This window comes from Barbus barbus (assembly GCF_936440315.1).
Source record: "Barbus barbus genome assembly, chromosome: 36".
NCBI classification, from domain to species: Eukaryota; Metazoa; Chordata; class Actinopteri; order Cypriniformes; family Cyprinidae; genus Barbus; species Barbus barbus.
In genome coordinates, this window is record NC_136714.1 from 22,912,021 (window position 1) to 22,937,277 (window position 25,257).

The 25,257-nt window shown below is 38.6% G+C and overlaps 1 protein-coding gene across 2 annotated transcripts in view; it reads right to left on the reverse strand.

Annotated features, from left to right (window-relative positions):
* Nucleotides 1-24,917, reverse strand: part of LOC306856147 (collagen and calcium-binding EGF domain-containing protein 1) — a 64,667-nt gene extending 39,750 nt beyond the window's left edge. Inside the window, exons 1-3 of one of the 2 annotated variants that reach the window (XM_079395189.1) lie at nucleotides 24,880-24,917; nucleotides 24,668-24,792; nucleotides 24,452-24,532 (exon numbers count right to left, since the gene is read on the reverse strand). In XM_079395189.1, the coding sequence (XP_079251315.1) occupies nucleotides 24,452-24,532; nucleotides 24,668-24,774 (188 nt within the window). In that variant the 5' untranslated portion in view covers nucleotides 24,775-24,792; nucleotides 24,880-24,917. The other variant, XM_079395190.1, reaches the window with a different exon arrangement.
* Between the last annotated feature and the right edge of the window lie 340 nt (nucleotides 24,918-25,257).

Below are 25,257 nucleotides of genomic sequence, written 5' to 3' on the forward strand. Positions count from 1 at the left end.
ATACCCCATATTTAATATTCACAGATAAATTTTCCTGGTTATCAAGCCAAGCACAGCATAAAGAGTCATCAACGGTCACAGCTGGAAATCACAGGCTAACAAAAGCATAACAAAAATAAACATAATTAACATTCACATAATTGGCCAGGAGCCTAAGCCATTATCAGCTGCGTAAGGAGGGCGGTCGTATTATATCATGAATTTGTGGCGGGCATCTGTCTCCCCTGAGCAAAAACCTCTACAGCTGGAAACTGTAAATTACACAGACCTCCATTAACGTTTGGTGATATATAATGAGTGTATAACTCAACGCAGGCTTTATGTACATGTGTGGTTGTTTGAAGTTTCAGTTTTACACATTTAAGGGTCTTATTAGAGCCTAGATCTCATTGTATCTTATATTGCATGTCAGTAAACGCCCTTCGCTCGAGTTGGGCCTCTAAAACTGATTTGATCTTGGTGCTTTTGTGCCAAGTGTGTGTATGCATGTTCAAGGGGGTCTAATTGTTTTGATGGTGCTCTGATGCAGAGGACCACTTCACCTTCTCTGCTTTAACGCTTAGAAGAATCTTGATAATGTGGCACAAATCAAGAGCCTGAAACCCACACAGACAAATCTCTACATTCCTCCACACTGGCCCCAGATGTGGCTCCTCGTTTTTTCTTGTCTTCACTCTCTGCAACACCACCCACAGGACTTTTATGAGTCGGTGTGCCTCTGGTAGCCCACTGGACTGATTTTTTCCCCCTGTGCTTTAACGTTCATATTAAATCACAGAAGTGCTGGTGCTTGTTTAGGTGTAGCTGCTTGGAAAGGGGCCTGACAGAACCAGCCTGCCAATGCAAAGATCTGCCTGTCAACATTTCAGACATGCTGAGCTGATGAGAAACTGATATGAATTCAGATTGATGTTGTAATGGGCATTTAGTTTGTCTGGAAACCCTACGCTGGCATTGGCACCATGTAATCCATTTATAACCAGATACTTTTTTTCCTTTACTATGCCGATTAAAGTCATTCATATGTAAAGTAAAACATATGGCAGGGCATTTGACAATTACAGTCCACATTTCAGTCGAATTTAGTGCTTGTCAATTAATTCAACCTACAAACTGCTGATAAAGCTGTATTATTAAAAACTAAATATCAAATTAAAGTTATGGGAGGGAATGTGGTGGGTGATAAAATTAAAATAGTAACACTTAAAGCCTTTATGTATAATGCATTATAAAGCTATCCATAATGCACATTGTAGTGCATTATGTATTTTCATTATTAATTTTAACCAAAGTTAAAATGCATTATAACATACAAAGGTTTGTTTATCATGTTTTAATGCTTTATATACCTCAAGGTGTACAAATGAATAGCTAAGTATTATAATGCATTATAACATTTATTCATGATGAGATCATAGTGATTTATTAAAAAAAATATATATTTTTTTGCATTATAAGGTGTTTTACAAGGCATAATTAATGCATAAATAAAAAGCTTGTATAATGCATTATATTTAATGGATTTAATTAAAGTGTTACCATTCAATAAAACTAAAGTGGACATAAATATAAAAAAAAAAAAAAAAAAAAAAAAAATAATAATATATATATATATATATATATATATACATACATATATATATATATATATATATATATATATATATATATATATATATATACATATACACATATATATATATATATATATATATATACATATACACACACATATACATATACACACATTAAATTCTGGTTGAAATAATAAATTAATAAATGTCACATTATTTGAATAGCTATCAAAACCACATTTTATAGAACAGAAATATTAATAATATAATATAATACAATATAATATACACACATTTCCACACCGTGGAGGTGCACATTTCCAAGCCCTCTCATTTTCCCATTTTCTCCTTCACGGTTTTTGTACAATGATTAGATTTCCCAATAATGCAGTGCTGTTTTGCACAACCGTAAAAGTAAATATATATACCAGTTCACAAATTTGTATGGGTTCACAGTTTCATCTATGATGTAAATCAATGCTTTTAAGAAACGAAAGTCCAAGAAAATTCCTGAGCAAGACTGGCAAGCTGGAAAAGTTGCAGGAAACCTGAGATATTCGAGGAATATAATCTCTGTGTTGAGTTGTTGCTTTGGCAAATCTTCCTTCTCTGTCTCGCTCTCCCTCTGTTGTTTTCAAGTCACTCCTGTTTGCAATAAACAGCTCGAGAAAGGAATCTAGATCTGGAGCTGGCCAACTTTAGAACAGAAATCACTTACGGACAGCCTAATGTCATTCTGTGGAAGCATGCGTTGACTGGATCTGTCTACTCCACTGTTAAAAAAAAAAATGCCTTGTTGGTTTTGTCTATCCAGTGTTTACGTTACGATATGTGATCAGAAACTGCTTCGTAGTCTCTCGCCATAGACCAGCCAAGAACTGGAAGCAAACACATGGGATCAGCATGGGGAATTATTTGGAAGTTGTGCAACATATAGTCTATGCAAAATATGAAACGGTGATCAAGTGCTTCTATTCCAACACTCATTCAAAGTTTTATTTATAACATGATACCTCACATTACAGCCATTTTCTTGAAGACTGTATTAAACCCCTGAGCATATGTTGCAATATTTAGGAATCACCAAAATTTTCGATAACAGCAGTTTGACATCCATCACAGTCCTCCGTGGTTCTCAAAGTCCTTCAAATATCAACACCTGGGGTCCGCAAACAATCTCAAGCCCCATGTGTTATAATACATGTGTGCTCACTTTATGTAACTCACTCACTTTATGTAACTCACTTCACTTATGTAATCTATGGCAACACCGTGGCAAGTTATCTGTCAAAACACACACACTTATGTATAAACCGTTCATCGATGCAGGGGTGAACCAAATGTCTGTCATGGTGCGCTGGTTACTCAAGTGAGCAGTGAGAATGAAAGGCCTCGCCAGAAAGTTCAAGAGAGGAGAACGGCTGTCTGAAAATACTAGTGTTATGTCTCCAAAACACTTTGCCTCATGGGAATACAGTTACAGGAAGGCATAAATTACAAAGAACAGTTACCTCTGAAAAGTGCTTGGATATCTTTTTGTTCTCAATATTTTATGCCATTCTTTTTTTCGTATTTCTTCTTCCAAACGTCATATTTGGAGGAACTTCCTACCCCTGCTAAAAATATCTCTGTCAAACCACAGGATGCTTTGCAGACCTGAGAAAAGTGCCTTTTATCACGAATTGCAGAAGGAACTGCACTTTTTCATAAAAGGTATAATTCATCTTGTCTTTTTTTGTGACTGGAGTAAAATGTTTTTCCGGTTACGTTCACTTATTTGATTCACTTCCCAATTTCAGCCAGCTGCCTTGGGACTGTAAAACACTGTAAACGTAAGAGCTTGAATTGACTTTGGCGTTTATTATATAATTGCACTAGGTACAGAGGACAAGGCAATTTGTCTTGAAAAAGGATATTACTCTAAAGACGTGCTGTGTGCGGGTCAGTGTCTGTGACTCGCTCTGACCGGGCAACATTTCTGTAAGAGAATAATTCTGGTTGAAGCTCCTGAACTGTCTAGTCATCTCAATGTTAACCAGCCAAAGTTTAGTTAGTCTCCATGGTGCGGTTTATAGTGGTCACGCACAAGCCAAGGAAAAAGCAGTTGTGTAAAGCAATATAAAATTCAAGAACGATGGAGGGACTTATTGGTTATGCTGTCTCAAAAGCATCTGCAATATAAGAGGGGGAATTTACACTCTAAAGTGTCTTCAAACAAATTCATTGCATTTTGCATTCAAATTACAGAATTAAGTTGCTTGTCTATTTTTTTTTATGTGAAAATGCTTTCTCCGTCCTATCCCATCTTTCCAAAACACCTAATCTAATTCATGCAGCAACCATTGAGCTTTTTGAGGTGAGGTGATTTGCACAATTTTCACCTGGCAGATAATAGAGGCACTAGACAAGACAACATCCCAAAGTCCATTGCCAACCATTCAGAACACCCTAACGAAAACACTCAAGCCCACACACAAAAAAAACAAAAAACACTGATAATAATAAAAATGTTTCTTGAAGAGCAAATCAGCATATTATAAAGATTTCTGAAGGATCATGTGACACTGGAGTCTGGAGCAATGATGCTGAAAATTCAACTTTGCATCAAAGGAATAAATTACATTTAAATATATTCAAAATAGAAAACAGTTGTGTTAAATGGCAATATTATTTCACAATATTACAGTTTTTACAATATTTTGACCAAATAAACGCAGCCATCTTTCTGACCCCAACATTTTCCATGGTAGTGTGTGTGTGTGTGTGTGTGTGTGTCAGTTTCTCCAAAATTCCCGGCCAAGTCTGGTCTTATCCTAAACAAATAATGTGTATATCAAACCCGCATGAATGGTTTGCTTAATTTAATAACGTTCACTTCATGCTTAGTAACGCATTCCCAGCTGAAGTATTGTCAGTGGTTTGGAAAATTTAAATCAGTCGCCACGTTTCAGAGTGTGAATGTGCAGAAACACTGGCTAACATTTTACTTGATAACATAAAACATCAGTGAAAAGCAAAACCAAAACTGCTTCGATAATCATTTTGAACCCAAATTACATGAAGCGACCTGTTGCAGAATATTTACATCATTATCGTGTGAGGTCTTGTTTTTCCATCACATTCTAAAATCCCGACCTGAGACGCACATGTGAATGTCTCAGTTTTTGTTGTTGCACATGCTCACTGACATTAGAATTTGCCGACTACTTTGTTTTCCTGACAACAGTCGGATGGTTCTAGAAAAGACCCCCCAAAGCCCATGTGGTTGTGGTTAGATGCAGTTCTGTCTCCTTGTGGCCAGTAATCACATGTGGAACAATCTCTATCCTCATCTCCATCTCTCTCCCTCTCCACACTCAGTAACCAGTTTCTTTATCTGGACCATCTAAATATCTCTTTTGAGCCTGTAAGCGATAAGGTTAATTAAACCAAACAAAGAAAAGATGTGCGTCGTCTCAGATACACAAATACAAACCCTTGAACAACCAAGAAATCTGCAAGGTCTGGCTTCAATATACAGCAGGCGGAGGAAGTCAAGGTATCTTTAGAAGCGTGTTAAGGAGGACTGGCAGTGAATTTAACCGGTGTGATGTCTCTCACCCTGACAACCCCGGAAATTACAGAGAACATGCCCGTCCATAAGTTGTTATACAGAATCCACGTTTACGGACATCCTTTCTTCGCATTATACTCTCTTAACTCGAACCATACTACACCGCTGGCCTTGGGCCAGATCAACGATGAAGTAAGGGCTTTGACTACTGGAACCCTCAACAGACGGACTATTTGCACAGTAACGGGAGTTTTTTCCAGGAAAATGTCAAGTGCATGGACTGACCACTTGAGCCGCTTCTTAAACAGTGACACGTTTACTGCTGAAGAGCACAAAAGAATGATGGGATGAATGAATGAACATGTCCATCGTTTCTGAAAAATCGATCCTGGAGGCACTGACCTCAGAAAAGAGGTTTACAAAAACACCAAATCAGGTCAAAGAGTTGTTGCTTGGAAACAAATGATTCAGTTAAGCGGAAAATATATTATATATGTCAACAAGGCGATTTTAACGATAGCCGCAGTTAAAGTATTCTCAGACAAAGAGGTTTTTTCTTTCACATTCAATTTGTTGGAGAGTCAAAGGCTTATGGGGTATCAGATGACCAAGTTTTTCCCTGCGATTTAGCAAGAAAACAGAGCGGGTACAATTTGCATGTCCTGAACTGAAAGCAGTGTGTCTAAGTGACTTATGTATGACCTGGAAAGTCCATCTGACTGGCAAAAATATTACAATTCAAAAGCATATATTATAATGGTGGTACAATGTCAAAATGTGCTAAAAATAAGAGGACTGGCATCCAAATGCTTGAAAATCCAGCTGTTAGCAATAGAAAATGATTGGTACTGTAGCACTTAAACAGTGCAGAACATTTCCTTTTGCTAGTTAAAATCCTAGAGGTCTGATAAATTATCGTCTCTTCTCCTAATGGGAGAATAAATTAAGAGTTAAAATGACCACAAATTGTGTATAAAGCAAGGCAGCAAAACGAAATGCTTTGCAGTAAAATATGCGTTGAAAATCCCAAAACAGGCAAATGGTTAACCACCTAAAGGAGAAAAAAAACCTAGACTGTGGTTTTGCGGAACCACGTACAATTTCCTTTGCAAACCCACATAAACAGTTTCTTGACAATCCGTGCTTGACTTCATTATCCACTACACATCAGTCATGCAGTTTAACACATTTAATGTCTTTCCATAAAAATAAAGAATTAAAATAAGCACAATTTACCCATGCTGGGAATTTATAGCATTGGTGGGAAAAAAGTATTAAAATCCAACAGATCCCGAGTGATGTATGAAAATCTCTCAGCACCAAAATGAACCAAATTTATTCATTCAGAATGATTCAGCTTCATTAAAAAATCATTTGCTTTGTTTTCTCTAAAGCAATCTTGAGTTTTAAAAGTTGAAAAATAGATAGAAAACTACTGCTACTACTGAAATATTTTTTTTGAAGTTGTAAATTAAACAATAATTAATTAATATTTCAGTCGATCTACTTCAAAATTTCATGCTTAATTTAATGTGTTACTAGCAGTTTCTTTGTAAATATTTGTGAAACTACCTACAATTTTAAAGATTTTTTTTCAATAATAACAATAATAATAATCCAAAAGCACTTATTTGCAAATGCATGCTTTATTTTTTTTCCCAGAATTTCAAGAATTTATCCAGCATCTTAATTCAAATAATTTTTACAACTCGAGTTTTAAACGTAATGCTTTGGATTCAAATCTGCAAACAACATTTTTACACCCTGACCTGGGTGTACACACAGGGGTCACGTTGATGCAAAATGTAGTCCCACTCTTATATTCCTCTTAAATAATCATTAGGCCCACGGTAGTAGTTCCATTAGAACACACTTAACAGGATAAAGGTGCACACACACACACACACACACACACACACACACACGTTGAGACAGTACAAAGCCCTATACATCATCCACCTGTGTCTCGACCATCCTGCTTTAATTCTGGCCAAAGCTAACATCTGTTTCTCTTTAGAAAGCCAAATCCTCAGTAGTCTGCATTAAAACTATTGGCAACTATTCAACACAAAACCCCCCTGAAACCATGGCAGGGGCAAATGAATATTGTCAAAATTACGCTTAAAAAGGATAAGTGTGCGGCAAAGACAGAGTGACAGCACTATTTGTCATGCAGTTAGGAAGAGCCAAGAGTTTGTCAGTACTGCAGGGACTGAAACAGTTAGAGCGCCGGCTATTTTCAGTCTGTTACGGTGTTGTCCTGACAAGGTAAAATGGGAAAATAAATAATTTTAAATAAATGCTGTCCTTTTGAACCTTTTTACATATACATTCACTTAAAAAAAATGCATCAGTTTTCCAAAAAGCAGTACAAATGTATTTTAAAGTTCTGTTATGAGACTCTAGCTTATAGGTGTTAACTCAATCTGATATAATTACATCATTACTCACATGGTGCAGTTGATTGGTTTCTTTTCACCTCAGCAGCTAATAAGCTTGCTGCTCAACATTCAATATCTGCTCATACTTGGCTAGTACTTGCGGTAGTTGTAGCGCACTTCAGAAACCCTCCACCTTCCCCAGCTCCACCTGTATAGATCTGTTATGGGGTGATTTCATGCATGTTATATATGGAGGTTATTTCATACATGTTACATGTGCAGCAGCAGTAATCCTTACATGCTCACATCAGTCTGTGGATGTAATAGCAGTAGCAAGTCTCGGTACTTTCTCTGCCGCAGTAGTAGACCTATTCTGATCTATTTATATATTAAATATATTTATATTTAATATAAATTAGATGAATATATACATGTAAATACATGTAAAACATATACTGTATGTGTGTGTCTTTATATATGCATAATAAATATACACAGTACACACATATTATATAAACAAAAACTTTTATTTTGGATGCAATTAATCTCGAATAATCCTTGCCCAGCACTACAATAAAGTCAATGTAATAATTCCATGAATTCAATATTCTACGAACCTACAGTAAAAAGCTAAAGTTGTTCATACATAAAATTTTAGTTTATACACAAAACCCTATGATTTCTACTGAGATCACATTGCCCCAACCAATCCTTGCCTTCTTTCACTCATTTTCTGTCCACTCGCTAAAAAAACTTAAAAGTTAAAATAATTTTTTTTTTTTATTCTAAAAAAAATTAAAGAAGCAAACATCAATTATACGCTAAAGATCTGTTTACAACTCACAGACAAAGTGATTTTCAGGTGAATGGTCAATTAATGAAAAAAGTTCTGTGCAACATACACAATGAATGTGCTGCCAAGTAATTAAATCAGTATTATTCCTATGTTAGAAGTATAGCTTTTCAAAGCAGTGCACAAATATTTGGTAAAACAGGATGTTTCAGTCACGCTTTTGCGAGTGAGCCGAACATGAACAAACAAACCTATCACAGCATTGTGCAAATGAGACTAGTTTATAGAAACACATGCCATTCATAATAGCAAATAATGAGCAAGAAACAAATAAATAATCTAAGACTTCAACCGTGATTAACAGAAGCTTGGAAGTTTGTGGTAAACACGTAGACAGGATGAGTGGACCTCTGCCAAGCCAAAACCTTGAGGCTAATCCACAGCAAAGAGAGACGTGGATCAAACTCCCCATTTTTTTGGCAAGCATGTCAACATTTTTAGCTACCAACATGCTTAGTCACATTCTATTTGACCTGATCACTAAAACACATGGATTACAAGACGTTTCAGTGCTCAATTTACAGGTCTGGACAGCTAGTATTACTGTAAGTCTGGATCAAAATAAATAATACTAACGCCCAGTTGTACTGTTTTTGTGCCAAATTACTTCATCTTTAATTATACCCAGCTCATCATCTGCCATGTCTGCCATTAACAAAAGCATATAAAGCATTATTAATATAAATTATAGGTAATCATCTTAGGGAAAAAAAAAAAAAAAAAATCAAGATTTATTTTCACAGCCCCAAACACAGACGCAAAGAGAGATAATTATCCAAGCCTAAACGAGTTAAATCCCATTTGGTTGAAGGTCTGTTTTTCTTTAAGCTCTTCTGTGTTGGTAGTTTTTGTAGTGCTGAAACTTGATCTCAGAAGAGGAAACCAATGGGAACTGGAGCACTTATGAAGGATCATGAAGGTCATTACTATCATTTTGATAAAACAACCCTGGCAAAGAAATGCAACCATGGCAGCTACATTCAATGTAATTAACAGTAAATGAGAACAATGAGCATGTTATGGAACATGTTATGGAAAGCTATGTAAATAAGACTCAAGGCTATGAGAAAAAGTAGACATTCCAAGACCAGTAGACATTCCTCATTATTAAAGAAATACATATTTAGTTTTATAACATTTATATTACATGCATACAGATGTTTCATTTACATTTTATTTATATAAATTACATTTTATTTATATAAAATTTAATTCCATTTAGGCCTATGTAATTATACTTGCATTTCCAAAAGGCCTATAATTCATTTTTAAAAGTCTATCGACAATGTATCATTTACACACTACGAGGGACACAAAAGTCAATAAGAATAGTCCGAGTGTCATGAATCAGACCTCTGTGGCTCTCTCCGATGGCCACAGGAGGGCACCCTCACCTGAGTATTGACTTTCCCAGACTCCATTTCCCACGCACCCCGTACAGAGACTAATCACCTGCACAGGGGTTTCCCATTGTCTGCTCTACTTAAGCAGCATTCACACTCACACTCATTGCGAAGTCTTGTTTTGCCCCAGCTGACATTTCTAAGCATTTAACTTGTTATTCTGTGACCCTTCTGTGTATGACCTTGGATTGTTTGACTACTGTTGATTCTCTGCCACCTGCCCTAGTGATCTTGCTCTCTGGAACTCCGACTGCTTCGCTGCCTGCCCCGACTCCTGCCTGGTATCGTTTCGGTCTCTGCTCTACCTCTGATATTCCTGCCACTGTTGTTTGAACTCTGCCTGTTTGACCCTGATCTTGATTATTAAAGATATCTGCAAATGGATCCACATGCTTCTGACCCCTCATTACAGAAGACTTTGCCATTTACGCATCCAGCAGACGTGTATCAACTCACCTCCGAGGTTTCAGCTCAGGCTGCCATGTTAACGTCACACCAACAACAACTCCACCGCCTTACGTCTGTCACGGAGGAGCTGGTGAGGAATCTGCAAGCACTTCAGCTAACCACACCACCGGCGAGCCCACCAGTACCAGTACCTGAGCCTCAGCCCATCAGGCCTAACATGAACCTCTCCACAGCGAACTCTCGACTATCCTTCCCGGAGAAATGTCGCGACGAAGGAAAGACGCTGGGACAGTTTATCGATCTTGCCATCCGCCTCTAATCTACTGCGCTCACAACGTCCTTCACGACACTCTCCCATTCAAACATCTGCCTTCGCTTTCGCTCAAGAACTTGAACCCATGCAAGTAGGAGTCACTCATTTGTCTGCGGAGGAGAGAGAATGCAGAGTGCGAAACCACCTCTGCCTATACTGCGGGTTATCTGGTCACCTCCGAGCCAACTGTCCAACTCGACCATCCACCAAAGATACTACGGCGGTGAGTTCTTCTCCTAATAGCTTAAATGTACCCATCTCTAACTAATATGAATGTTACGGTTGAGACGATGGATTTACTCGACTCTGGGGCAGCGGGAAACTTCATTGATATCAACTTTGCTAATTCTCACAAACCTCCTCTCCTTCCATGTGGATCCCGGTTGGCAGTGGCGGTGCTAGACGGGTGCCCTTTGGGCACAGGACTGGTCAAATTCACTACCCAAGACCTCATTCTAAAAGTCAGCTCCTTCCACACGAACTCATTTGTCTCTTTGCCATTGATTCACCACAAAATCCGGTAATTCTCGGCTTACCCTGGCTGGAGAGAGACAACCCTCGTATTTCCTGGACCACTAAACGGATTCAACAATGGTCAGAACCCTGTCAAAAAGAATGCCTGCAGTTCCAACTTCATGTCACAACTCCCGAATCTCCTTCGTCATCAGAAACTTCAGTCATGTCATAGACCTTCCAGCAGAATATCAAGCTTTCTCTGAGGTGTTCAGCAAATCGAGAGCCTCTCAATTGCCACCACATCGTTCCAGTGATTGCGCCATCGATTTGTTTCCTGGAGCTATGCCGACGAGAGGCAGAGTATTTCCCCTATCACAACCTGAGTCTGAAGCGATTAAAGAATACATCGAGGAGGAACTGGCTAAGGGCTTCATTTGACCCTCCACCTCATCAGGGTTCTTCTTTGTCAAGAAGAAGGACGGGGGTCTACGACCATGCATTGATTACCGTAGTCTCAACGATATCACAGTTAAATTCCGCTACCCACTGCCTCTGGTCCCAGCCGCCCTGGAACAACGTCATACTGCCAAGTACTTTAACAAGCTCGATCTCTGCAGCGCCTATAATCTAATTCGCGTCCGGGACGGAGACGAGTGGAAGACAGCTTTCTCAACGACCACTGGGCACTATGAATACCTTGTTATGCCGTTCGGCCTCTCCAATAGTCCATCCGTCTTTCAAGCCTACATCAATGATGTGTTCCGGGACATGCTCAATCGCTGGGTTATGGTCTACATCGATGACATATTAATTTACTCAGACTCTCTGGAAACGCACATTCAACATGTCCGGGCAGTTCTAAATCGTCTAATTGAACATCAGCTGTATGCCAAGAAAGAAAAGTGAGAGTTCCATCAAACACTAGTGTCATTCCTGGGTTACATCATCAGCGCCGACGGGGTCACTATGGACAATAACAAGGTCCAATCCGTGCTGAACTGGCCTCAACCCACAACCGTGAAAAAGCTGTAACGATTCCTGGGCTTTGCCAATCTCTACAGGCGATTCATGCGTAACTTGAGCACCATAGCGGCTCCGCTCACTTCGCTGCTCAAGGGAGGGAGACAGCGCTTAAACTGCTCGCTGTCAGCTCAGAACGCTTTCCAACAACAAGGATCGCTTCACCACTGTTCCTATCCTTCATCACCCAGACCCAGATCAAGAATTCATAGTCGAAGTTGACGCTTCCAACACTGGCATTGGAGCCATCCTATATCAACGTCAGGGCAGTCCTCCCAAGCTATTCCCACGTGCTTATTCTTCACGCAAATTGAATTCCGCCTAGAGAAACTATGACGTTGGAGACCGGGAGTTGCTGGCGGTGAGGGCAGCCTTTGGGGAATGGCGACATTGGCTAGAGGGTGCCAAAGTTCACTTCAATGTTCTCACAGATCACAGTAATCTAGAGTATATCCGCTCAGCCAGACGACTCAATCCCAGGCAGGCAAGATGGTCATTGTTCTTCTCACGCTTCGATTTTAAAGTCACCTATAGATCCGGATCCAAGAACTGCAAAGCCGATGCACTGTCAAGACTACATGACTCTTCATCACCTCGGAGAATCATCAATGAGACCGTCATTCCATCAACACTAATCGTAGCTCCAGTCCAATGGGATATTCTCACTGAGATCACCGAGGCTCAAACCAATGATGCCACTCCACCGAATTGCCCCAATGATCGAACTTATGTTCCTCATGACCTTCGCCAACGAGTCTTACATCTGGTTCACGACTCCCCCAGCTCTGGTCACCCCGGGATTACAGCATCACTGCAGCTGGTGTCCGAACGCTTCTGGTGGCCATCGCTACAGGCTGACACCATCGCATTCACAATGTCCCACTTGTAATATATCCAAATCATGTCACCAACACCCCGCTGGGTTGTTACAGCCTCTGCCCGTTCCTCAGCACCCATGGTCTGATATTGCCATTGACTTTGTTACTGACCTCCCCAACTCCAGGAATTACACAACCATTCTAACCGTGATTGACCAATTCTCCAAGGTTTGCCGACTCATACCCTTACCCAAACTACCCACAGCCTTCGAGACCGCAGAGGTGCTCTTAGAACAGGTCTTTCGATTCTATGGATGCCACGAGGACACTGTTTCAGACCGGGGTCCACAATTCATGTCACGAGTCTGGAAATCCTTCTGTCAACAACTCAACATCAACATCAGTCTCACCTCAGGTTACCATCCACAATCCAACGGCCAGATGGAGAGACTCAATCAAGAGAGAACCCGATTTCTAAGATCCTACTGCCATCAAAACCAGAACGATTGGAGTCGGTTCCTGATATGGGCCGAGTACGCCTAGAATTCGCTCCGCAAACCTTCAACCGGTCTCACCCCATTCCAGTGTGTTCTCGGCTTCCAACCTCCCCTGTTTTCCCTGGTCAGGAGAACCCTCTGAACTCCCTGCAGTCAATGACTGGCTAATAAGGAGCGAGAATACTTGGGATGCTGCTCACGTACATCTACAACCAGCTGTATGACAAACTAGGGAACAAGCCGATCGTCGGAGAAGGGTGGGACCTGAATATACACCTGGACAATGGGTCTGGCTCTCCACTGGAGACTTATGACTCCGTCTGCCAAGCAATAAATTAAGTCCCAGGAACGTGGGTCCATTCAAAATACAAATCACTCCAGTTTCATATCGTTTAGCTTTACCTGCTAATTAATTGCATTTCACCCACCTTTCATGTCTCCCTGCTTAAGCCCGCTGGTGGTCCCAGAGGAGAGGGGGAGCAGGAGGAGGTCGCGGACGAGAGAACACCTCCCATCATTGTGGACGGCGAGGAGGCTTACCAGGTCAGAGAGATTCTGGATTCTCGACGCCGTGGACAAGTGTTGCAGTATCTGATCGATTGGGAAGGATATGTCCCAGAGGAAAGATCCTGGGTCAACGCCCATGACATCTTGGATCCCACACTTACCACTGAATTTCACCAAGCTCATCCAGACCGACCTGCACCACGTGCTCGTGGACGCCCTTGGCATCGAAATGCCCCTTGCGTCCGGAGACGCTCGCAGGGTAGGGGCTCTGTCATGACCTCTGTGGCTCTCTCCAATGGCCACCGGAGGGCACCCTCACCTGAGTATTGACTTTCCCGGACTCAATTTCCCACGCACCCTGTACAGAGACTAATCACCTGCACAGGGGTTTCCCATTATCTGCTCTACTTGAGCAGCATTCACACTCACACTCATTGCGAAGTCTTGTTTTGCCCCGGCTGACATTTCTAAGTGTTTACCTTGTTATTCTGTGACCCTTCTGTGTATGATCTCGGCTTGTTTGACTACTGTTGATTCTCTGCCGCCTACCCTAGTGATCTTGCTCTCTGGAACCCCGACTGCTTCGCTGCCTGCCCCGACTCCTGCCCGGTATCGTTTCTGTCTCTGCTCTGCCTCTGATATTCCTGCCACTGTTGTTTGAACTCTGCCTGTTTGACCCTGATCTTGATTATTAAAGATATCTGCAAGTGGATCCACATGCTTCTGACCCCTCATTACACTGAGAGAATGATCTATGCATCTTGCAGAGAACACTTGACAAATGAATTACAATCCAAGAGAATTACCTTTTACTGTAATTCACTTCATTGGCCTTGTGTATTGGCACATCATGTCGCAAAGAGGAGAGATTCTTAAAGTTTGGCACTCATACACAAAGAAAATCAGGAAGGAAAGACAATCCACAGAGAGCTTTCAAGACAATACAATAATTCAAAGCCATCCAAAAAGTGTGTTTGTACTAATTAACAACAACACAAAATGTATGCATTATATAACAGTAAAATGCAAGGTCATTTGGCCTGGTGACACCAGAAAGACATCAGGAAAAGGAATGGGAAACCACTGCACATCTCACTTAGATTTCTGCATGAATACATCTATAAATACCACAACCTTTCAAGCATGGCATAAAACAGTACCTATTAATAGGACATTTTTTCCCTTTATTACACACTGAGGAATCCACAAATACAAAGACGTGAAATGAACTGAATCAAATGATTTCATATTGAACTCGGTACTGGTTTATTGTAAAAAGTCACGCAATGGTATAATGCTGCAAATAAAATAAAGACTGCCTACAGCTTTAGTTTATGGCTGCCTCTGAGAACCAAAATAATTCTTACCAAGCTTGCTTGATGATGATATGAGACTTAACAGATATATATGACATTTATAGCGCTTGTTTGCAAGTGCTCTGGCATATCACAAGATATCCTGCTGTGATATTCCTATACCAGTGTACTTCATTACATATCATGAGCCTAGGAAGAAAGCCAGCACTATCCGCTGGTTGAGATTTAAGACTGCTATATAAATTGAATATTAAACCTATTAATTTGGGTTTGTTTAGAGCTACCCGTCAAATGCTATATTCATCCACTCTCCCAACCAAACTCTCTAATCGAATAACTGCTCACATTGGCTTTGCCTCGGGTTCTTTCTGGGTGGAAAACATAAGTAATTAAATTCAGAGAACATCAATCAATGCCTCTAGGTCTCAAATAACTACTGCTTGACATAATCTGAAATGAGCAGAATAACAGCAAAGAATGTGCTATGCAGAAATATAGTTTTTAATTAAAAAATCAGTCAATACGTCCAGGAGATATTTCTAGATAAAGGCAAATTATGTCTTCGTACCCTTCATAACTGTAACAACATGCTCTGTTAACATGGCTAACTCAATAAAAATGGCTCTGGGGAGAAAAAGACTATATAATTTTTCTGTTTCTCCGAACAGTGGAGAGAAATTACTGAAGACCATCCAAAAGAAACGACAAGGAAAATTTCACTTTTATTTACAGCTCTGATAAAAGGCGCTTAGAATCTTTACAGCCTTGAAAGTGCAAGGAAAATGAGTTCAGGCACAAAACATACCATTTCACAATCTTCAGCTTATGCAATGATTTTAATCACACAGCAAAACACTTGATTCATATTAACAATTTCCTTCTCTTGTGATTGGCCGTCATTTACGACAGCTGAAGACCTCTGACATAAATGTCAGGTTGCTCTGGTGACAAAGTGTTTTAGTTAACTGCATCTGCTCTGCATTGTTTTTAAAAAAGACTGACATGAGAACAGTAAGAAAACTACATTAATGGCAGATATCAATCTACACCCAATGCAATTGCTTACAGGTGGATCAAAAAACTTGCCAAGATGGAAATCATCATGAAAATTTAACCTAAAACTTCTGCATTTGTAAGAATGATGCTTCATTGTTTCCCGAGTTTCTTTTAAGTGGTAGTGCTAGTTGTGTCAAAGATGTAATATGAAGAAATAAATCATATTTTACTCTTATAAATGTGCTGTATTTATCTGTACATCGGATCTTTAGAACAGTTTTTGGCCATTTTCAAGTCAAAACTAGAGTGTAAACAATAACGACTAAATTAATGTAGAAAAATCTTTAAAATAGCAATTTCAATAGCACACTGAATTGCTATTCTAAACATGTTCTACCAGAATGAACAGTATATCTGATTCTGTAGCTCAGTTGATAAATGCACGGATAGGAAATTGAATTGGATGGATGACGTGGAAATGTTTTGCGCTTAAAATACAAGACAGTCAAGGTTTCAACCCGCCCTAAAATAATTTTTGATTTTAATAAGCCAAAATTGCAGCTCTGCCACAGTAGATGCATATCAGCAGTAGGAACACATTTGTTTGTATTTTGATTTGTGATTTCACTGGAACGGACAGTGAACCGCAGAAAAGCAAAAGGCCGGTAGAGCGCACAGCTGTGTGTGGTAGAAAATACGGCCGCTGTACGCCACTGGTGACCCATACAGCAATAACCCAGCAAACAAGTTACAGAATTCCAGCAGACCGCCACACATTATAGCACATACAAACTTCGACCGAAGAACCAGAGATGTCAAAGTACTAGGGACATGACACCACCGTCCCAACTTTAAATGATGATGAGAAACAGAGATGTGATAACTTTAGGATGGATAACAGGATATAATGATGCGCAATAAGCAAGCGTGAACGAGAGCAAGACCAGAGATCCAAGGCAATTCATACATCACTGAGGAATGCAACACAACAAAAACAACACGTCCTCTCCCCCGCACGCCTGCCAAGATATCCCAAACAGCGCTGCAGACTCCCTGTTGCTCAACTGCGCTCTCAGATTGTGCTGAAAAGAGGTCTTCTTTTTTTCAGTCAACTACTGGAAAAAGTGAGCCTTAAATATCAAGTTTCCCAGGTCTCTCTGATGCCAGGATGGAGAGAGACTCATTTTACATTCACTTTAGCTGAGATGTTTCTCAATGAGCTGAGGCATTGAATTATTTTTCCTCAAAGACTGGCAGAACTCAAGCAGGGAAGGTTCTGCCAACTGGCAAAGTCTCTGAGGGTTATGCATGCAAACTCATCCTACAACAAGAGTATTTCAAGTCATTTTTACCTTGGAAACAGAGCCAAAGGTAGCAGACAATTAGTTCTAGATCACATGACTTCAGTTGCACTTAGTCTATATGCTCTCCACTCACAATGCAATAAAGCACTGAAATGAACTGATGATGTACTGTATGTGTGACATACAGTATATTCTGCAAGACATCTGAGATTAAGATTTATTTGGGATATGTAATATACCCAAATATACCCAAAATATAAATCACTTATGTCAATTTACTCCACATTCAAAACTGCATAAATATTGGTTACTGATATAAAGGGATTTTGTAGTTGAATGGTCATGGGATTTCAATATAGTGGCAACTCACTTACTGTTTATACTGTAAACTAAAATTGTGTTTTTGACAACTAAAGTGACTATACGCTTTATATTATGCAAATGCACAGTACAAATAAGTTATACATTTTCACTAATATTTGAGTTTTTGTTTTTGGAAAGAATTGTATTTATTCAATAAGGATGCATTAAATTGATCAAAAGCAATAGTAAATACACTTATGTTACAAAAGACTTACATTTTAAATAAATTCTGTTGTGTTTTGAAATTCTATCTTATTATCAAAAAATAAAAATATATCACTGTTACCACAAAAAGATTAAGCTGACTAATGGCTACTGAAAATTCAGATTTGCCAACACAGGAATAAATTACGTTTTTAAAACAAATAACAATAGAAAACTGTTATTCTAAATGGTAATAATAATATTAATAATCGTACTAATACTAATACTAATAACAATTCACAATATTACAGTATTTTTTTTATAACATTAATAAAGCCCTGGTGAGCATTTAAAAAAAATCAAAGCATTTCAAATTATTACTGACCCCAACATTTTGTGTACAGTAGTACAAGTGTAAAACTTTATGCAATTTTTTTTTAATTTATACAGTTTTTATTTGCACTTCTTGAATATTCATAACTTAAACATGAGGTTTTTACAAATGAAGAAATGAGGTAATGGGAACTAGTTAAACAGCAACATGGTTTACTGGATTTACCACATCAGGCCCCAATTATTCAGGTTCTTGCCCTTTGACCTTCTAATTGCATGAGCAAACCATTACCGGCCTAACCATGAGTCTGTATCGTTTTGACTAGTGAGACAAAACAGACCACCATTGCTTCTAATTACTGCAAGAAAATTGGCAATTAATAGCAAAACTATGTAAAACTGTGGTCAGGAAATTAACCTTTGTTAACATAAGACTGTGAGAGGGATGGCCATCATTTGTATGCAACACCATAATGTCACTTCACAATAACACGGTATTGCTTTGATCATTTATGAGGTACTGTATATGTCTGAAATATGAATTCAAAATAGTTTAACAAGCTTATATAAGTAGTAAAAACATGGTTGCATAATTTATATACTTTAGTACTGACTAGTTGTTTCTTTAGTCATTAAGTTTCCCTTCTAGCTACTTTCGGAGCCATTCATAGCATTTTATATGAGAGATTCACTGGAGATTTTTAAAATAAAAATCACAGCTAATGATCTACTTTGTAGATCAATATCATAATGGTTTCATTATATTCATAAAATCACATGAGCAAATCTGTCTGAAGTTGACGTAATTTGTTTAGATGTCATTGGGGCATAACAATTTTCACCTTGGATAATTTCTTCAAGACTGATATTTCGAAGAAAGTTCATGAACACATCTGAATTCATGGCTTACAGCTGTGTACACACAGCATCACCAACCAGACCTGCGTTGAAAGAAACAGTGTCATGACAAGATGTGGAAAGCAAAGAGAGAAAATGATTAAAGGAGAGTGCTAGAAAGCAAACGCCATTTTCCACCACCACTATTTTCATCGGAATTATCACAGAATCCATCAGGGACTTGTGTAAATTCCAGAGGTTGTTGGGTAATGCATTCAGTTTTCTTCATGCTTTGACTAGCTTGGCTCAACTGATCCCAAATAAACTCTGGCTGCGTCCCAACTAGAATCAGTCACTCGATCTAGCGCGCTCCTGAGCTGCCTGAAAACGTGGACATTCATTAACTTTTTGGTTTTTTGGAGAGGACAATGAGGGTCATCCCTGTCATAAATACCGGCCAGTTGAAAAGCTTATAAATCAGCTTGAGTGGTGTTGACTTGGTGGTCAGTGGTCCATTTGATTTAAGCATCTGAACTCATGACTCACTTGTGCTTTAAAAAGATACACATTCAGATGGAATCGTAACCCCTGCGTGAAATCATTGTGGCTATAAAAACACTCCATAACAGAGACTAAAACCAGAGCTATGAGCAAACAAGAAGGAATTCGTATGATATTCAAAAAAACAATACCATAAACAAAAGACTGGCACATTGACTACTGTTTGATCTGCTGCCATTAATCCCCACGGTCATCGTAAAGACACAAGAGAGAACAATGCAAAGGATTTCCTGTTAAATCACCCTTTTCGTTTCATGGGTCAACAATGCCAATATCCGATTCCCCGGGAATTTCACGAGCTGGTGGTCAAAACGGTTCGTTTGACAGCGTGTTTGGCCTGATGAGCACTTTGAGCTGATTGATGAAGACTTGCACTGATATGAACCATCTGGTTAACTTAACCAAGAAGAGCATTAATCACTGTAAAATTCCATAATATTTCTGCCTAAATCATGAAATTAAATGCACTGGAATCCCAAAGGGCAGATGCTCTGAGAATGATTCACATTAATTACTTCCTTTCGTCTATTGAATATTAAAGGGAAGTACAAACCCTTCATAAAATGTTGGTTGGAAATAAATCACGCTTAAATATTTTTGCAATTAAGTAGCAGAGGTCTCTTACGTCTTCAGGCTGCATATGTGTTGCCGTTAAATGAGATTTGTTCCATATTTCATAAGTGTTAATCTAGAAGTCAGAGTTCATGCTCATAAAAAATTGTTTAGATAAACTGTTCCTGATGAAATATGAACACTGGCAAAGTCCAAATCAATTAAAAGTGATGGACTTCAAAAATCCAAAAACAATTCTAAACAACCTTGTAAGAGAACACATGATTTTTTCTAACAAATGATGTGAGTTTAATTAAGGCAATTAGTAAGAAACATTGGCAACCATTATTTAAATCTGTGCTACATTTTTCTCCTCACCACAGTGCTCTCATCATTACAGAAACTTGTTGAATAAAACCATGAATAAAATATAATTTTTTTTTAAAGTTTATATCTCACAGTTCTGACTTACTGAGAAATATGAGTTTATATCACGCAAGCTAAAAACTATATTGCCATTCTGACTTTTTTCCCCCCAAAATTCTGAGTTTACATCTTACAATTCTGTTTTTCCCCAACCATGGATCAAAAAAAGGTAATTGTGACTTTTTCATCTAATAATTTTGAAAAATTCTCGCAATTGTGAGTTAACATCTTGCAAATTCAGAGTTTTCTTCTTAGAATTGCGAGTTCATTTCACAATTCTGAGATTATATCTTCCAATTCTGAGAAGTCAGAATTGTAAAATATGAACTCAGAACCGCAAGAATTTAGAATTGAGATTTTTTTCTGTGGCAGAAACAAGTTTCCATAGATAGCAGCTTGTCTACATGCCTGATGAACAGAATAAAAATAACCCCATGTGTCAAATATTCCCATGTGTATTCAAGAGAACAAACAATAAGTCCATTAGAAACACAAAAGAAACAGGACACTGACAGATTCTTCAACTTCAATTGTCTTCTCCTCAATACAGTCCTCTGACAAAAAACATTTCCTTGCCTCATGGTCACAAACATTTAAAGTAAAAACAACAACAACAACAACAAAAAAGTTCTTGACATCACGTCTTGTGAAGGACAATGTTATAGCGCAATTATGGATTCCTGTAGTTCAACTCCTGGTTAAACAAAAGAGTATGGGATGGGGCTACTGTACCTGTTTGTCAAAACAATGGAATTAGATGTGGTAGAAGTGTTTTTGAAAACCTTTGTCCTTCAGCTTTCAGTGCCAAATCTCATAGTACTTCAACAATCAGACCTGGAGCTGTTCAGTGGTAGGCAACCAGTACCCCTATGAAGCCATGCTACAGGTTTTAGCTTACCGTGCATATGCCAGACACATCTGCATTTGCTCAAGAGAGCATTTAGACATGTCTGGGTTAAAAAACCCAATATGATCTTGTTTCTTTTAATGGACACTTCTGGAAATAAACTACCTCGACACCAGTGGACATTAAAGATGAACTAGAGGGTCGAGAAAGACTGGCCTCTAGAGGCTTCCCAGTTTGTATAAAGGTTCAGCCGATAATTAAAAAGCTTTCTTCTGGCGACGAACAAGTGCTTGTGGTCAGATGAACTTTATGTTTAAGTTCATGGCTGGTTTTCAGCCCTAGAGGAGTTAGTGAGGAAAAAAAACGAGAGGTTCATATGATATGGCCTTTGTCTGTTTGGATCCCTTTGCCTTTTGGCCTGGAATGCTTCAAGAGTGTAGAAACAGGCCTGAAAACCACCAGAAATATTTGGAAGAACAACCAAGAACCAAGTTCTCCAGAAACACCTTCAGTATGTTCTGGAAAGGCCTGTCATTTTGATCTGGCTTCAAAATGTTGTCCCTGATCCCAGTCCTGAGAAAAAAATGTGTCTATTAATCCAAGACTACAGTACTAACTCACTTTGTATGCTGCAGTTCATTTAAAACTAAGACCAATAAATTCTATGGCACAATATCAACAACTGCACAGCAGATGTTCAGAATACACTGCTTTCCTTTGTAAAAATGGTTTGCGCCCAATAAAACTTACCATTAATTAATCTTTGGCCCACATTTTAGCAACATGAAAGCATTCAGATCAGAGCTGTCAATTTATTCCTTTTGTGTGATTACTTATATAAACGGTGTTTAAAAGAGTTTTGTGTTAATAATTATACAAATAATAATATGAATTTAATTAAAATAAAAATGTGAAAAACTGTGGTCTATTTTCATAAAACATGCAGTTTAATTTGATGGAAAAAGCAAATAATGTAGTTTAATTTAAAATTTAATCAACTGGCGGCCCTTATTCAGATACAAATGTTATCCATTAGCCACATGCATATTAGTACAAGATAACGCCAAAATACTTTTACACACATGCATAGATATTTTCTGAGACAAAGCCCATAAGAACTCAAAAAAATGAACACTCAATGATGGACAAAACGTTTTAGCGCTACATCCTTGCCCAGTTTTTGCAAATACCCAACTCCAGGATGGATCACAACCAAAGAAAATGTCATGAACGTTCTCCTCTGTTTGACATAAGATCTATTCAAGAGACAAACCCTGGCTTTCAGGCATGTTTCTAACACAAGAACAGATGCACGGGAGATTAGATCAGATCAGAAGCATCAATTGAACAAATATTTCCTCACATCATCAGTTTAAGAGCCGCCAAGCCACAAACAAAAAGAGGTGTGGTGGCTTAACGGCACCTGTTAATTTATAATGAGCTCATATCAAAACCGCGATTGAGTCATTTTAGTCATCTGCATATGAGCCAATGGTAATAGCATGCCTGCTCACATGAGACACAGTGTGCAAATACTCTCCATGCACGCTTGAGAGACTCAGGGAATCCACAGGTCACCAGTGTTGGTGCACCACACACGCCAAGAATTTACAAGGACAAGCTTAACGGCAATTTTGGCAAGTGTTTCAAAGCATCGCATATCAACGCCTGCTGAAATAAAAAGCCTGTAGTAGTTTGTGCTTTAACTTGCTACTTCCAGCATGCAGGTGGAATGAAATGCACCACCATAGAAGAAAAAGGGTGACGACTAAGAAGTGATGCAAGAGAGAGAATAAAATCTCTTCATATACAGGTTCTATTTCTTGCTTTTTATTCTAGATAAGGAATAATTCACAATAATTCATTCCTAAAATGAAAATTGTCTTCCATGGAACAAAGGAGAAATGTTGAAGATTAAAAGTATTCCATTGACTTGACTTGTTTGGAGGACAAATTATATGGACCAAGTTTATGGTGCTTTCTGTCTTTTGGAGTTTAGCAACCCTTATCCTTGTTAACTTGGATTGCAAGTACATTCATAAAAACTTTTGTGTTGAACATTGGAAAGTCAGTTGGTTTTGAGAGTAAGTCAAGTTACCACCGTTAAGATGAGGAGTCTGGGTCTGCTTTGCATCCAGAGCCGGCTTAAAGTTCCAGCATCATAATCCCTAACCTTCAAAGAATAATGTCTCCTTGCTTTCTTTCACTAATTCTAAACGGTCACAGGAATGAAAACAGGATTATTTTACATGCCCCACACAAGACACCAACACTAACCCAATGAAAGGAAACCTTGGCCACTTTGGGAACAGAAACAGTACAGGTCACTCTCGAGGAAACACTTAAGCAAGTGATAATCTGGCATTTTTAAAAGTCTCTTTTAATCTCTCTCTCTCTCTCTCTCTCTCTCTCTATATATATATATATATATATATGTGTGTGTGTGTGTGTGTCTGCGTCTGTGAGAGAGAACAGTGAGTGAACAAATTTGAGTCATTTTCAATTTAAATGGAAAAAAATATGGGTCTCGTTCTCTAAATATAAACTTACTACGTTTTCTCCTTCGCCATATAAGAAATGCATAAAGCACAGCTGGAGTCTGTGTATTGCTAGTGATGTAGAATACTATGGTACATTAAAAACTGGCTGCCTTGAGAAATGGAGTCAGTGGTACCATTTCAAACTTAACCATAAAACTAAACAGAATTTCTTGGCAGCCTACCTGTAAACAAGATTTTCAGAACAACTTCAGGCAAAACAGATTTCATGGCATACAAATTTTAAATAAACAATCATGATAGACAGATAGATAGATAGACAGACAATCAGGACTTTTTATTTATCCCATATGGGAAGTGGTGACGTCCAATTCAATAAATACAGAATGATTTTATTATATTAGCTACATACTACATTACAAACGCCAATATATAAACATTTTCATAGACAAGAACCTACAGAAATGTTAAGATGGAGACGCACACAGTACCTGTAGCATGTAGTCACCTCTCCTGTGGATTTTACACACGGGTATTTCGTCGTTGCGATTTTGTTTTCTGAACACGCTTCTCTGTAAGACAAAGGAGCCGTCAGCTGTTTCTTTTTACGTAAACAAATCTGCCTCACGCAGAAGAAACAAACTTTCGATCCTCTGAGTTCGTGTAAACAGCGAGCTGAGAGCGCGCGCACTGCACGGACACTTTACCTGTCCACATCCTCCTTCTCCTCTCGGAAAGTCCACGGCGTTCCCGATGAGAACAGCATTACCACCACAGCAAGTCTGAAAGGAGTTCCTCTGCCCGCGTAGCTCATTTCAGACACTCTGAGATGCTAAAAAAAGAGATAATTGTCCGTTTAAAGCCAGCGTCTTGAAGTTCAGCGTTACTTTGAGGAATTGAGAGAGTATTGATAGGTTACCTCCTGCGAAGCCCCACGCGCAGATTCCCACCGGCCCCTCCTACTCCCGCATTTGATCAACTTCCATAGGTTCAAGAAAGCAAGTTATGAATTAAATATTTAATAACTGCCACAGGTAACATTATAGATATTCCTGTGGCGAAATCCTTATGTGTGAGTTTTGAGTTAAATATTATATTATAATAGGCCACCTAAAAAAAAAAAAAAAAAAAAAAAAAAACATTCATACCAAATTTCTTTATTTGTTTGTTTGTTTTTATTATTATTATTATTATATATTTACCTATTCAAGGTCACAGCTAAAGTCATATATAAATGTATGATAATATGTGTGCTGGAAAAATGGTGTAGAAATAATTTTCAATCAGAAATTGCTCA